Source organism: Pogoniulus pusillus, chromosome 14 (assembly GCF_015220805.1).
Source record: "Pogoniulus pusillus isolate bPogPus1 chromosome 14, bPogPus1.pri, whole genome shotgun sequence".
Classification (NCBI taxonomy): Eukaryota; Metazoa; Chordata; class Aves; order Piciformes; family Lybiidae; genus Pogoniulus; species Pogoniulus pusillus.
In genome coordinates this window covers 14,465,835-14,482,301 of record NC_087277.1, presented here as the reverse complement: position 1 = coordinate 14,482,301, position 16,467 = coordinate 14,465,835, and the positions used below count along the sequence as shown (strand labels likewise).

General features: G+C 36.7%; 1 protein-coding gene across 4 annotated transcripts in view; it reads right to left on the bottom strand.

Moving 5' to 3' along the window:
- Positions 1-16,467, bottom strand: part of KHDRBS3 (KH RNA binding domain containing, signal transduction associated 3) — a 90,564-nt gene that overhangs the window by 34,373 nt on the left and 39,724 nt on the right. For 2 of the 4 annotated variants that reach the window (XR_010304802.1, XM_064154337.1), the window contains exons 4-7: positions 16,226-16,372; positions 12,570-12,709; positions 3,995-4,105; positions 2,491-2,683 (exon numbers count right to left, since the gene is read on the bottom strand). Coding sequence is in view for 3 of the 4 variants with exons in the window: in XM_064154337.1 (XP_064010407.1) it covers positions 2,491-2,683; positions 3,995-4,105; positions 12,570-12,709; positions 16,226-16,372 (591 nt within the window). In the remaining variant the exon portion in view is untranslated. The remainder of the gene's footprint in view (positions 1-2,490; positions 2,684-3,994; positions 4,106-12,569; positions 12,710-16,225; positions 16,373-16,467) is intronic. The other 2 variants (XM_064154338.1, XM_064154339.1) reach the window with 2 other exon arrangements.

The window sequence follows — 16,467 nt, the reverse complement described above, 5'->3', positions numbered from 1 at the left end:
ACCTTGGTGTCTGCAGAGTTGTTTCTCACATTCTCGCTCCTCGCTGGTTGCAATTGCTGTTGTGCAGGGCTTTTTCCCCTCTCCCTTCTGTTGCAAACTGACTCAGCTTTAGCCAGTGCTGGGTGCACCTTGACACTGGCTAGCACTGGTTCTATTTGACACAGGGGAGGCTTTCTGATATTTACTCACAGAAGCCACCTCTGTAGCTCCCCCCCCAACCAAAACCTTGTCACACAAGCCAAATACATCCCTAAAATCTGCTCTGTAACCTCACTAGAATTCTAAGTCTTCAAGATGCTGGAAGTACACGATGCTTAAAGTAACTTGTTATGATACCAGCCATTTCACTGATGTTTCTATTCAACAGCAAACCATGACACCTTACTCCACTCAGATATTCAAGTTGGCAAAACGGTGCTTAATACCAGATACAGCCAAAGAGTAACTAGTAAGGAAAGGACTACAGTACCACTGCAGCTTCCTACCATGTTACCTTAGCCTGCAAATGATAGTTAGGGCACTTTGATAATGTACTACTAAAGACCAGGTAAAAAGCTTTGCACATACAGCACACACTTTTAGTGAGCCTTCATTTCAGCAAAACAGACACAGAAAACATGGTCATTTAAAAATGGACAAGCTAGCATTATTTTGTTGACTACAGCTTTAAATATACCTATTCCAGTTAAGATATTTTGTTTGGCAGAGAAGTGATCCAGTTCTATAGATCTTTTCAGAAGTTACTTAGCAGAGTACTGTTTTACTTCATAGTGCTATTTTCATGTTCTCTCTCATAAGTAAAGCATACACCACAGTACTGATTCAATGAGCTGCTACTTCCATGCCACTTCCATACATGCTATAAACACTAGATATATAAATACATAGTTACTCAGAGATGCTTACCACGGTACAATGGGAAATAGGCTGTTTAGTGAGGACTACTTCCTTTGACAGTATTGTGAAATAACCACTTATTTGCTATACCACCTTGACTAGACAAGTCAGATATAGCCAGGAGAGATTCAGATAATTGTTCAGGTGCTAGTTCTCATTAAATTAATAAATGACATCTATTTCTTCTAAATTGTTCACGTACATGTACTAATGTTTGTACTTATGACATTAAACTTCTTTCTGCATAAAGCTGTAAGTGTCATATAGAAAATTAGTTTTCTGATTGAAAGGGTAAAAGGTTGAGGGGTTTTGAGAGAGCAGTGAGAGAAGAAGGAGAAGATGGGTGGAAAAAAGGTTGAGAGGAAAAATAAGAAATGTCTACATAGCAAAACCATTTTCTGGAACTCAGAAACTCCTTTTCCACTAGTCTGAATAACAGAGATAATTCAGACAGACCTTGTTGTAAAGGGGGCACATTAAAAGCTTTAAGACAGAAAACATTAAAAGCATTGTCCTTGAAAATGCCATTTTTCCATATGACTAAATCCATTTTTATGAGCATAGTTTTGATTTAATTACCTTTTTTCTTTATCTCACTGCTCTATATGTTCAATTTAAATTAATTTTTTATGCCAAATAGCCATAACTGTCTATAATTTTCAGCCATGGACAAAATATAATATTTTGATACAGTTTTTAATTTTTAATACAATAAAATCAAGGTAAATATGTATGGCTTATTGAGCTACACTGTTCATTCTTAAAGTTTTAGGATCAATTCTGAAGCTTGCATTAAAATATTTTAATTTTCTAATCATTGAACAGCTATATAACCACAAAGGTTTAGGGAGAACAGTAGAATACTAGTCTCAGTTTTAGCTGGGAGGGAAAAGACTGCTGACAATGTGATTTTTCAGATTTTTTTAAAGCAGAAACCTAATGTCATGCATTTAAGTAATATATGGCTGTTTTGCCAAATGCACTGTAAATGTTTTTTTGGCAGTACATATAACCTGAGCATTTAATATGAAACAGTTTAAGGGGATGTGAGAACAGGCTAAGAAAATTGCTTTGCTTAGCATGGAGTAGCAAAGACTCAGGAGTGACCTTAGGGCAGCCCTCTAGTATCTAAAGTGGGCCTACAGGAAAAAGGGAGAGGGATTCTATCAAAGAGGATACTGAGAAGGGGTATCAGTATTAAACTAAAAGAGGGTAGATTTACCTTGGACATATGGAAGAAATCCTTTACTGTGAGGGACTCGAACAGGTTGCCCAGAGAAGTTGCAGATGTCCCATCATGTGAAGTGTTCATGGTCAGGTTGGATGGGACTTTGTGCAACCTGTTCTAGTGGAAGGTGTCCCTGTCATGGCAGGAAGGTTGCATCTAGATGACCTTCAAGGTCCTTCCCTATCCAAACTATTCCATGATTCTATGAAGCTTCAAAATTTGACATGACCACATTTGCCATAGATCTGGGTTCAAGACTTTAATTAGTACCTAACTAAGAGATTCTGCTGAGTTCTAAAGTGACAGTTTGAATCGTTCCTCCAAAATGAACCACTTTACCCATGCTCTGTCAGCACCTGACTTACATATTCGCCGTAAGTCTCCTGTGCCGGAGGTGGTGGAAGAGGTCGGTAACCGGCAGGTGGAGGCACTCCTCGTGCTCTGGGTGCTAGAAGTCCACGACTGCGGCTGACTGGTCCTCTACTGGGAGGCACTCCTCTGGGTGCTGGTGCCCCTCTTGGTACTCCTGCAGGTGGTGGAGGCACTCCTCCACGGCCCCTGTGGATATATGAATCACTTACCATTAAATATCACACTCATGGACCACCTTTCAACTATTCCCTCCCCCACATCATGACAGTTTCACTTTGCTACAGTCAAAAAGTGTAAGGAAGTTTATAGAATGTCATTTTCTGTACACTTTAATTCAATTACATAGAGTATGCAAAAAAAATGCTGAACAATACAAATTAGACATAATTCGGTGATGAACTTCTCACTACCTTGAGCCATTCTTGCATACACAGAGAAACTCAAATCTGCTGGAATCAGTGAATTTCACTAGAATTTAACTTGTAGTATGTGAAATTATAATCATATAATAACAGAGTATTTTGAAGCTGTTAGGCTATATAATACTTAAATCTTGCACAGGGGAGTCAGATGCAACTACCTTTTGGTCCTGCGTAAGCTTCTAAATGTAATTCAAAGATCACTCTGCATGTAAGAGTGGGTCAGAAAATATACATTTTCTTCTGGTTCTAAAGAGATTTCCAGCTGTTGCAGGAAACATTCAGACATGCAATGAATATGCAGGGTGATTACAGGATATAAAACTTGATGTGATACACATATTTAGGAACAAGAAATAGCAGTATCTTTGGGTTTAAAATCTAATTTACTTGTACTTCATTACTTTAGACACTTAACATATGGATGAGAAATCTGAGACCTAAACTGAAACAGTTTCAAAAATACTTAATCCATTTAGAAGTGGCATCCTCCATGCCTCCCTATAGTAAAGGGAGAGACTTAGAGGTACAGTAGGTAAGAAATTTGTATCATTTAGTTTATTTTAAACATGATAATTAAAACACTGTTAATGGACATCTCTCTTTTAAAGATCATTTCACCCCATGTACTACAACTGAGTTTAAATGACTGCTCTGTAGGCATACAGACTTGCCCCAAGGAAGTCTCAGCCTTATTGTACACTGTAACAGATACAGGGAAGAGAAACAAGCACAACCTCTACACTATCTTTCCATCAAGTCATTATCTAATTGATCTGGAGAGTTGTAACTGAGTGAAAACACTGTCCTTATTTCAGTAGAATTTTCCAACTTATTGTAAAGACCCAAGATTTAATATCCCATTTCCACTAAGTCATATTTTTTTCATTGGTAAACTTAAAAAATTGATTGTTCTAACAATTACTATTTGAAAAACTGCATTACTAAATGAAAAATATAAATGTAAACACTTGATACAATCAGGATAGATTTTATCAGTTTTCAGCACTGATTAAAACATAGTCAAAGTAATTTAAACAAGCCTAGAGAGTAAGTGATTTAAAACTGTGCTTATTACTTGGTTTTGGCTAATCTGTAGAATGCCTCCTCAGGACAGGGTACCAGCTGCTTATTTGACTTCATTGTAGTGGGGGCAGGGGTGAGCAGTGAAGTTCCCAGACACAGCCTGCTGAAGTAATATAAAGAAATAGCAAATGTGATACTTTCCAAGTAAAGCCAAAGAAAGGGAAATGAACCTATTGGCATAGACAATAGTCAACACCAAGTGAAAAAAAAAGGTCAGTAAAAAGACTCAGGAGTCCCTAGCCATAATCTTCATGGCATCCTTCATACAAGGTGCAAGTGAAAGCAGCAGAAAATGGGACATGCTGAAAAACATGGGAAAACATTTGAGGGAGAGGAGAAAAAAAAAAAAAGAGTACAATTTGTAGTCAGCACAGACTTACTGTCAAAGAATAATTAGAACACCAGATACATGTGATGAGAAGGTCTTTTTTACATTTCAAAAACAGTTAATGGAATTGGAGTGGTGATAGGTGGGAAACTGTAACTCTACGTTAGGAGACAAGTCACATGTTTTTCTTAGGAGGAATCACTGTGAATAGAAACCTTGGCATACCTTTCCAAAAACAATACATGAGTTCTGGTATTCCTTGATTTGGACAAGGGTCACCACATAAATTAATTTTTTAAAGATTTAAGAGTTAAAATGTATTTACACGCTATGGGAAGACATTTAGGGAAACCTCATGGGAAGTCAGAGCAACCACAAAATTGTCAAAAATCTTGAGTGAAACAAGCTCAGTAAGGCTGGAACAGCAGGGTAGGTAGAGGTATTAAAAAGAGGAATCGTTTGAAAAGCTGAACCCATCTCTAACGAAGGACAAATGCTAATATAACAAATGTCAAATACTCAGAAAAACAGGTCAGAAAATGTAAAGAATTTATCAAAAGCCTGAAACAACAGAAGTCTTTCAAACATCCTGAAACTGGAAAATCTGCCAGAGTCTGGGCAGTGCAGAACAATAAGATATGTATATGTATGTGTACCAACAAACTCAATGTATACAATCAAGAAAGATCAGACAAGGTTCTTATGTATTGGGTAGTGTTGCCAACTGACTGAAACAAATTACAGAACACATATCCTAAGTAAAAGTGCACTATCTTCCTACAAAATACAACAGGAGTTCAGACATCTATCTCTCTAATCTGTAGTTGAATCCCAACCTGGATAAGGAAAGGGAAATAGCCAAAAAAAAAAAAAAAATCAAAGCAGCAAACTACAATGAGTGAACATTTAGGATTTAATACATACACAAGCACATGAATTTACAGTTTCTTTATGAGGATCTTATTGGGAAACGGCCTTCCTGAAGTCATAGCAGACAATATCCAACGTTCTCCCTTACCTAGCAGGCCAGTCACTTCATCACAGATTGCATGACTTTCCCTTTGTGAATCCATGTTTGCTACTCTTGATGACCTTGCTCATGTGCCTAATGTGGTTTTCAGGATTAGTTGCTCCATCGGCTTCCCAAGGACTGAGGTGAGGCTGACCAATCCCACCAGTCTTTCTTGCCAATTCTAAATGTAGGAGTGACATTTACTTTCCACCAGTCCTCAAGCATCTCTCCCAATCTCCATAAATGTTCAAATATTTAGAGTGGCTTCACAGTATCTGCCAGGTCCCTCACAGCCTTGCATCCAGTTTGCTTACCTATTCTCTAACCTAATTCTCTTCCACCAAGGATGTACCTTCCCTCTTATCTTCGGATTCCTGGATTTCAGAAAGCCACTGGCAGTAGTGAAGATGATGTCCAACACCTTAGTATTTTCTATGCACCGTGTCTCCAAAGCTCCTGCTCCATTCAGCAGCAGGCCCACATCTTCCCTTGTCTTTTCCTTGGTACTCGGATACTAATAGAAGCACTTCTTGTTGACTTTGGCATCCCTCATTACCCTGCTGATGATTCCTGAAAGTTCTGTTCTCACTTCTATGTAGCAGACATGTCCATTCATTAGGGGCCAAGTTGTCAGTCCCAGCACTGTTTAATCCCCAACACATCTCTTACCATTCTCATTTGTTTGTGCTATAGTTTACCCTTCCACAGCTAGTTTTACCTCATTAAAAAAAACCCAAACCCCTCTACTCTTTGGAATCTTATCTGAGTATGCTATCCAGAATCTCATCGTTTCTTTGGATGAGGGAAACTCTATGCTGTAAGTATCTATTAACTTTATTTCCTACTAAATAGACTGGAGTAAATAAACAGTATTTAAGCATAGTCTGTAAATCCTAGTCAAGGGCTCTTATTGTCACCTCCAGTCATGCTGCAAAGTCTTCATCTATGTACTTACATAGGGTATATGCCCTAAACTAGATTATTATGGTTAAAAGAAAGTTTGAAGCATTTCTATCTGATCTTTATCACTTTGGTTTTAATTTTCCTGAATTTATAAATCTGGCAGAGATGAATGCAGTGGAGGACATTGACCCTTCCCCATGAAATCCACAGGTAATTCAGGTAACTAAGTTAAGGATAATCTTACTTGCAGGTTATGCACTGGAAAAAAGGTCTTTGTCATTCTGGGCACTGTGGACTACAAGCAATTCCCAGTAATCAGTTTAATGTATTTTGTTTCACTACACTGAAGAGTGAACCAGAATGGGGTGTGTGTTTGTGTGTGTGTAGAACCTAATTTAATTCACATCACAGCATCCCTCAATGATAGTATCATTAAAAGTATTTTTTGTTGGAACCTAGCTCTTCCCATAACATTTCATTATTTCTACCTGCAATTTAGTATGAGAGAAAAAACAATACTAAGTGAAGCACTTAATTTGTAAAAAGCTATGATACATAGATTAGAAAATGTGAGAACATGCTTTTCACTCAAGTGTGAGACCCTGCTAGTGCAATTTGTAAATACAGTAATTACAGAAGATAATGTCAAGGTATAAAACCCTCAGAAGTATACTTTAGTGTGTACAGTTAAAATATTACTTAAGCATTGGATTATTTGTAATTGGTTAGCCTCCTACTGTTTGAACAAATAGTTTAGTGTGTGGGGGAAAACATTCTAAAGAAAATCTACTGCCATTTAGAAGCACATACTATAGCAGACTCCAAACATAAATATTTAAGTAATTCACAGGCAATATAATAATTTACTGCCACTAAAACAGTGGCTTTCAATGCATCCATGAAAAATACTTATACTTTCTCTTTGACTGTTTTAGCAAGAGTTATCTTTTTACATTTCTATTTTATAGCAGTCCCACAGTGTTTCTAGGATTTGTTTCCAGCAATCTAGTTTATCACAGTTGACCATAGCAGAGCATCTAGCTTGATACTCCCTTCTACCTTCCCTCAGCAGTACCTCTACTTTCTCAACTTTTCATTTATCACTTTCTTCTCTCTGCTACTGTGTTTATTTTTATTTCAAGTTTCACCTTTCACTGAACCACTGAGTAAACTTAAGTATGTTTTCACAACCAGAAGAGTGAGTTCACAGTGAAAGAGCAAAAATTAAATGAGTTTATATAATATGAAGCTCCTTTTTGACATCTCCCCTCCAGATAGGGCAAGTAAACATAAATAGTTTTAAAATACAAGTATTTGTGGAATTTAAGATGAGTTGTGGAAGCATTTTTTGCTGACAGAGGACATGATTTGAGAAACACGTGCAACTCGCGCTGCGAGGAGTGTCCTTGGAGCTCATCTCAGGGGCAGGAACTAAGGTGACGAAACAGCCCCCACGTCCATCTGCAAGGGGGCAGGATCTGTTGGCTGCAGGAGGCTGGCCCCATAAATGTTTGCTTTAAGCCTTAAACTATCTGTGCCTTACACATAGCTTTAACCTATCTGTGCCTTCCCCATGTACCAATCTTAATTAAGCTAGCTGAATGTGCCTCTTCTAAGTTTGGCGTAAAAGATGTGGTATCACTGCAATAAAGGGAGAATGATTTTAACCACATTGATACCTGTCCTTGCTCTGGCTGCAGACTTTCACTGACAAGTTCTGTAACACTGCTATTACTCAATGAGGAAACACTTTTATCATTCCATACAACTGCAGGGATTGAAATTAATAAATGCCTCTACTAAATGTTGTTACAGGATGTTGCTATGTTCTCACCATTTGAGCACAGCCATCTACACTCAATATCCCTCAGACAGTTGGTTTTTTTTGTTGCTTTTTTTTTCTCCAAGTTTTATATTAGCATTCAAAAATAAAAGGTTAGCAACAAAATATTGAACACATCCAGATAGCACTCACAGTTCTAGCATTCCTGCCTTTTTCCTAATTAATTGCCATTGAAGATAAGACATCTATGCAATTATTTCACATTTTTCATTTGAAAACACTATGTATGTTCATATTTTGGTTTTGTGAAAAATGGAAGACAACACAATACTAAAGAAAATGCACTGAACATAGAATCTATCTTTGTCCTGGATTCAGAACAGGCTTTGTTAATGTCTTTTGTGCTACCACAATCTTTTGCAGCACACTACCTACATGTTCTCTATAAAAATATATTCTTCAAGAAAGAAACCATTTTATTCCAGACACATGTCCTGAGAACAATTGGAAGTTGTGAACACAATGCAGCATCGATCCACATCACCTCATATTACTTTTGACATACGACAGCAAATTCTACTACTACTGCAGTGGACTTAGCATTCCCTAGATAGTGGTAGTCATTCAACCATTGAGATCTCACCCATGCATACACTGAAATATGAATAAAAAGGAACAGAAAAAATAACCACAATCTCATGCAAACATAAGCCAGAATTTTGCTGTTTGAGTATTCCCTATGCATTGGCTCTACAACTACTTATTCTTCTCCTCCATGGAACTAAAATGTGCTTTCAAATAATCTTGATCTGAGGAGCAAACCCAACCAGCCCTTCAGTACTTAAAGGGGGGACTGCCTATAACAAAGATGAAGAGAGACTTTTTATTACTGCTTGCAGTCACAAGACAAGGGCTAACATTTTTAAACGGAGAGCGTAGCTTTAGATTGGACATACGGGAGAAATTATTTGCAATGAAGGTAGGGAGATACTGGAACAGGCTGTCCAGAGAAGTTGTGGGTGCAGTGCTCCATCACAGGATATGTTCAAGATCACGTTGGATGGGGCTCTGAGAAACCTTATCTGTTCTCACTTCCTATGGCAGAGGGATTGGGTAGATGGTCTTTAAAAATTCCTTACAAACCAAATGATTGTATGAATCTAACAGCGATTTCAAGCTGTAAGCAACATGTATTGGTTCACCTCAACACCAAGGTAACAAGGAAGATTTACCCATAGTCTCAGACTCATTGTTAACATCCTCTAGAATTTCACTTTTACAATGTATCTTAGAGTAAGAATTGAGTGATACTGAAATCTTTATTCTATTTTATATTAGAATAGGAATGTGAAGTTTGAGAGGAAATGCTACTTTACTTGCCAAATGTCCTTAAAGATATACATTAACATGTAAGTTAGCACATTTATTTGCAGCCTTTAGTTAATCAGAAGTCTTGAAATCACATTTCAATATTATCATTTATATTGCACTGATGCAATATGGAAGTTCAAATACATTAAACAAAATGATTCTGAAAGAGTCGCATCAAGCTACTCACTATGACAGTATCACATTAATCATCATGGATCCTCCAAACTTGCTAGCACAATAAAGTAACTGGTATGAGACTTCCTTTCATACAGTCACCTCAAAAAAAACCAAAACACAAACCAGCCATGTCAGTTTATAACAAAAACAAACCCAAAAGGAACAAAACCTAGGTTGTCACCAGGAAAATAACTCGTGTTCCTTCTCTTGTTGCACAGAAGAGGCAGTTACTACCTGAAGTGGTTAAATGCTCAGCACAGACAGAGATCACAGAAGTGCTGTGAATACATCTGAGGGTCATCTTTAACAGCATTAGGAAGAAAGGAAAAAATGGAGGCAAGAGGGCAGAACAAAGCAGGTATATGCCCAATATTAATGATGAGAAGGATAAGTATATTTCTAAACATTAAGCTCAAAACACACACATCCCTTCTACAGCAAATTCCATCCAATCACCACCCGAATATTACCAGGCTCCAAAGAAAAAAAAATAGCCACGAAAATTTGGACCAAGTCAAAAATAGCAGAACTGAAAGTAATAATAAAACCAAAAGAAAAAGAGAACAACAACAAAAAAACCCACCAACACCCCACAAGCGTTAGGAATTTACTTACCATATAAAGCAATACCTGTGCACAAGCTAGAATTTTGTATGCAAGAACAAATGTATTGTTTCCTACAAAGTAAAATTTTTGTATGGAGCTAAACATACACGTAACAAGTCTTCTTAAAAGAAGGCACTTGATAAGATGCATTATCTCCAGTTTCAACATGTCTGATAAGGAGTAAAAAAAGGCATAAATTAGTACTTAGGTTCTTTTTAATTAAACTATTCAGGAATAATAAAGGCTCAAAATGGGAACTTAAGCACTCAATAATTGCATCCTCAACAGGATGTCCCACGTATCAAGAATGATATCTTAAAAATTCTACAGATTATAAAATGGGGTTAGAACTTGAGGTTTTAGGCTTTATGTTATGAATTTGCTTAAGCTTTGCTTCAACCTCTCCTGGATATCTCCAGGATACTTGCTATTTTATTTAATACCAGGACAAAGCCTTTAACAAAGCCTGCCTTCAACAAAAGTATTAGTGACTGAAATCAATTTGTGCTACAAAGGAGCAGAGCATTACAAGCGTGTTTAAGATCTTAAAAATGCAATGGTTCTAGTATCTCAGAAGTAATGGCATTAAATTTCAATTAAAAAATCTTTTATGCTAACAGAGCTTCAATTTGAGGGGAACTAATCTTGGAGTTTAAGACAAGACTTAAAGTAAGGACAAAGGCTGTTCGTATGACTTTCAGTCTTCTTTGAAACTTAAATAAAAAGGTGAGCACAAACACAATTTTGAGCTGTCATCTATAAATCAAGTTTAAATTTCCTCTGAAGACACTTCAACAGTTATAAACCAATAGGGTGAACTACAAAGGACTGTGAGCTACCTAACAGTATGTCATAAATGAAATGTAAACTTGATAAAATTCACCAAAATCCAAAGAATGGAATAGTGCTGTCAGAACTTGAAAAGTTCATTATGCACGCATGTGCTAGATCCTAGTAGTGGAAATTAGGTATGGAACTTTAGTGATAAGACTAAACAATAACTTCTGTATCAAAAGAGGCTAAAGACATGAAAAATTAAAAAAAATATATATTAAATAGAACAGTGAGTGAATCTGTATTGAACATCTGTAGCAGTGCTGTTCCAGGCATCTATGGGAAAGTTAAAAATAGATATTTAAGAACAGAAGCAAAATTTGCAAAGGAAGCCATCTCCAAAATCAAGACATCTCTAATTGGCAAGCACTTCTGTGTGGCTGAACACAGTGCTGAAGAAGTGAACCTCTGCATATAATTACCACTACTGTGAACAACATTAAAATGAAAAAAACTGAACAGATATTACAGTATTACTTAAGAATATAGGAAGAAAAAAAATAAAGAAAATTATTTTTACAGGGTAAAAGTAGGGATAAGTGTAAATTCCCTAAATTAAAATTCATTCTGCACTGCACTTGCAATCACTATCGCAGCTTATGTGTAACTCTAAACTGATCTGCAGATGGAATAATTGCTCAGTGCTTTTTCTTCTAATATGCTTCATCTGAGCTAAAACACTTGAGAACATTGTTTTGAAATTTTAAGAGCTGGCGAGTAAGTTTCAAGTTTGTATTAATAAGTGTCATGGCCACAAGTGAAGGAAAACAGTTGACTGTAGAAAACTGTTACACTTAGCTGCTGCAGTCACAACCTCTCCACACTGTAACAGAAACAGTTATGTGCTTTATTTAGTTTGTTTTCACACTTTGAGACTCAAAGGAGTTGAAACTGTCATCTTAGTACTGCAAGGAAGATAGCAGATGATAAGAGTAAAAAATATAGCATCTCCTGTGTCAAAGAAAAATAAAGCAAGAGAAGCTGTGGACTTGTCTGTTTCTGAATCAAAAGCCATTTCTTAGGAAACAAGCAGAGCACAGATGAGACTACATCCAAATTCTACCTCCAAGACACTTCCATAACATTATTTTAACAGGACTATACAAATTTTATAATGCAGTAGAAGAAATGTGTATATTCCATATGTTAGAGAAATTAATCTGAAATCATGTCAATCAAAGCAGGATTTAGCAGTTTTTCAAAGCTCTGATCTCCACCAGGCCAATGCACAGACTTTACATGCACCCACCGGGCAACTGAAAGAAGCCAAGCGGCACAGAACTAACCTTGCTGTGCTGCTCACAGCAAGATTGCACATCTTTATGATGTACACTGTTTCTTAACATTCAAGCTTCACAAAAAAAATCAGCACCATTGTTAATTTGGTCTAAGCTAGACTACCTTCATCATATCAAGATTTGTCTCTCTCTGTTGCTCTTATTTTGGGTGTCCTTCACATTTCACTTGTATATCTGGGGATTTTTTGGTGTTTGGCAGGAGCAGCTTAATATATACATGTTCAAGTTCAGTTCCAGTGCAGATGAGACACTTACCTAGACAAAGCAGGAACTGGTACTCCTCTTGCTCGAATAGATGGTTTTCCACGAACTACTGGAACTTCTGCATTTTCTGAACCTCCATTTAAATATGTTAATTCTTGAAGCTGTGCCTGTCTGATTTCATCATTGTAGTCCTAAACCAGAGGGAAAAGTGAGAGAAAATAAAATTGTTCAACCACCATACCAAGCTGGTCTCAGCAAGAACTGCTCCTGAAAGCTTCCTTTTAAATTTTTGAGTATCTCATTTAAAAAAGCTCAATATGTAGAATATAACTCTACAAATTCTACGTATTAACTGGATGTTTTTTCCTCAGGCATGTTTCTTTCCCACTGCATATTACATTCATCAATTAAAACACCAATGTTAAAATGCTGTACATAAAGGGAAACAAACAAAAAAATAAATCAAGGTCCCATTTCTGAGCTGAGATCCAGTTCCAGAAGGAGAACGATAGTGTGCTAAAAGCATGAAAAATTGCCTTGCCTGGTGTTGCAAAGCAATACAGAGTACACTACAGAAAACAGGCCCTGACAACTATGGAATAGATTAGTCATCTACACTTAAAATCAGGATTTAAAAGGAAGAATGTATTCAATACAAATATGCACTATTATCTAATAATAAGAGCTCGAAGAATTTCAATTCTAGAACATGCAAGGATAAACAATTTGAAGACACATGGCTTGTTTCTGATTCTGCCCAAATCTTCTCTCAAGGTCTATTGAAAAGAAAGACAAAGCTATTTACATAGAATTAATATGGTACTTGTCAAATACACAAGAGTCTTTCTGGGGACCTTGAGCCAACCTCCAAAACTAAGCATTACACAAGAATAAAATAGATACAGCAATGAGCTCTTGAGATGTTTATATTTTTCTGCCATTTTTCTTCCATTTAAAATGAGTCAAAGAATGCATCTGTAAAGGTGAATTAGAGAAGAAACACTTTACTCCATGTTTATACATGCACAGTATCAAAATATTAAAAGGTCCTCTAATAAGAATTATATATTACTTCTGATATAATGACTTTTATCTTCTACAAATCCTCCTATTTCAAAAGCAGGCAGGTTCATCCAAATACTGTCTTATTTTCACATTTCAATTACAAAACAGAGGATCTGCATCTCTTTTTGGAAACATGACTACTATATTTATGCACTAGGCAGGTACCAGAACACTCTCTCAGGCACCCTTGCAGCAAACAAGTCACTGAAACAACTCCACATCAAAAGGAGATTAAAATATCTACAAGCTCAAAGATCTCAAGCACACCACTGCAGCCACCTGAGCCTGAAATTCCATGCAAAGGTGTTTGTCCACAGATCTAAAAAGACCTGAGAGGAGAAGCTAAGATATTTTTTTCTATAAGCAGCAACTACAAGGATATTTTGTATCCTTGTGCTCTAGCACCAGTTGTGATTGCATATTACGGCTTCATCTGCAAACTAGATTTCTACAAAGTTCAGTGCCCAAGTTTGTTGAAAGAAAAAAAAAAAAGCAGAGTCAGAACATAAATTAAGATCACAATCATATATATTGATAACAGGACTTCTTCAAATAAAACCAATCATTTGCTAAAAGGCCAAAACAGTCCTTATAGTACAACATACAATGATAATGAAAGAAATCAAGCCACAGTTGGCAGCAATTCGCCAAATGGTAGTTTCCAGAGAGGACAAAGCTGATCCTCACTGCTTACTGGAGCGGCTGCTACATGGGGAGCAGGGCACAGAAGAAATTAAGACATTTAGAACCAATCTTGCATTTGAAAAGCCAGAGGGAAATTAAGACACTGTTGGTTTGATTCCATAGTTCAGAGGAGATTGTACTGAGCTGAACTGATGCTACATAAAGATGCAATGATCAAAAATTGAGATGGAAGTGTACAACCAACAACTGGAATTGCTCATTATTAGCCTGATTCTACTGGCTTAGCAGTCGAGCAATGGCTACATTTTGATAAGATTAGCTCAATGAAGAAAAATACAATCTCTGAAAGGGGCCAGGGATTAGATGTATCTTTACTTTCAATGCATGTAAAAAGCATACTTTTATCCCAAAAGAAAACTGCTGTTTGCTTACTAGAATAACACCAACAACAAAAAATCCCTTATTTCTTCACAGAAAGAAATCATAAATCATATAATACAGTAATCTTTGGTACTATGACAACTCAGTATTCCTACAAATATTCTTCTGTCTCCTACCTAATCAGTTAGTATGTTCAAACAGTAGTATGTTTATTTACCTCTTTTTATATACAGCAAGATAAAAACCTTTATATAACATGAGGAGATGATGCTTGAAACATTTTGTGTTTTTTAACTGTCTTAAGGTGCATCTACATTACTGTGTCATGTCACATCAGGATGTATTCCCAAACAAACCTCCTGATGACCATCACTTACAAATTGATTCACGTCACAGAGTATTATTGGGGCATATAAATTAACTTGATTCCGGACAAAACATGCCAGAAGAAACACTCAAGGAGCACAATCAACTCCAGACACATGGGGACAGTTCCACAGACTGAATAGACTTAGTACAAGCCAAAATCCCAAAACCAAATACAGTTCCACTGTAAGGCCACCAGCAGCATGTGCTTCATCCTAAAATACAGATGGCAATTCTAACCTTGACAGCCTGTAGAGGTTGTACAACAGCCATCACAAATGGGCCTGAATACAGCTACATCAACTCCACTGCCAAACATGTGCTAGTGTCACACACCTTAAAGTTTCCTTAGCTAGGTCCTCCATATTTCCCATTTCTGACATGAATGAAAACTAAAACTAACATTTTCAGCAGTAAAAAAAAAAAAAAGAAGTCAATGCACCCTGACAATTCTTTGCTTTCTATCCTTATTCTGTAACCAATAAAAATAGAAGGAGATTCACTGAAGAGCTAGGAACTTCACACAGTAACATCACCTCAAATGTCCCATCCTCTTCAGAGGGTTTGGACTGTTCCAAGTAGGATAGTATGTAACAAAGCAATACAGGCCAATCCATATGACAAGCAAAAGAAAGAATCTTCTGTAAATACACTGGAAACCCTGCAACACCATTTTCTATATGGTCGATAACACACCTCATTATATATATCCTCTCATTACAAGCTGAAGTATATACCAGAACACAAATATTATCCATGCATCACTAGCTCTGGAAAAAAAAAAAAGGATAAAAGATAAAATTTTATTGATTATCAACACTGAGCACTAATACAGAATTATGGAAGGGAGTAGCACAACATCAAATCTTCTTTGCTCGTAGTAAAACAGAACCCTGTGCTTATACTTTAGTTCTACCAAGGACACTTTAAACAAAGCAAGCTGTTGTCTCATTATTTACAAGGTTTTCTTACACTTTTAAAATACTTTGCACATGACCATTTAAGCAAGAATAAGATGCTCTTTTACTACAGATCATATCATGAGATGAAGGTGTATGTGGACAGCTACGCATTCACTCAATAACCACCTATAGCACAATAAAAGTATTTGTAGGCAGTATCACTTCTTTCACAGGTGAAGGAAATTATGGTGACTTGACATGACTTGACCAATAGCATAGGAAAGTTAGTTTCAGAGACATTTTCTCACTAGAGTAGCAGAATTCTCATAAAATAGTTAAAATACTAACAGGAATGAGGAATTTCTTGATTTCTTCCAATGCATGACCCATTCTGGCATATGCTTCCGCTGGTGGAGCAAATACTTCAATCAAAACATGCAGGTCATCATTTAGGTGAAAGTACTTTGCCTCTCCACTTTTCCTCAACTCTTCCTCCTAGAAGATAAGGAATATGTTTGGGTTATAAAAGGTTGAAGTACAAAATTACACATTGTTCTGATACACTTCAAATCCATCACATGGCTATAATA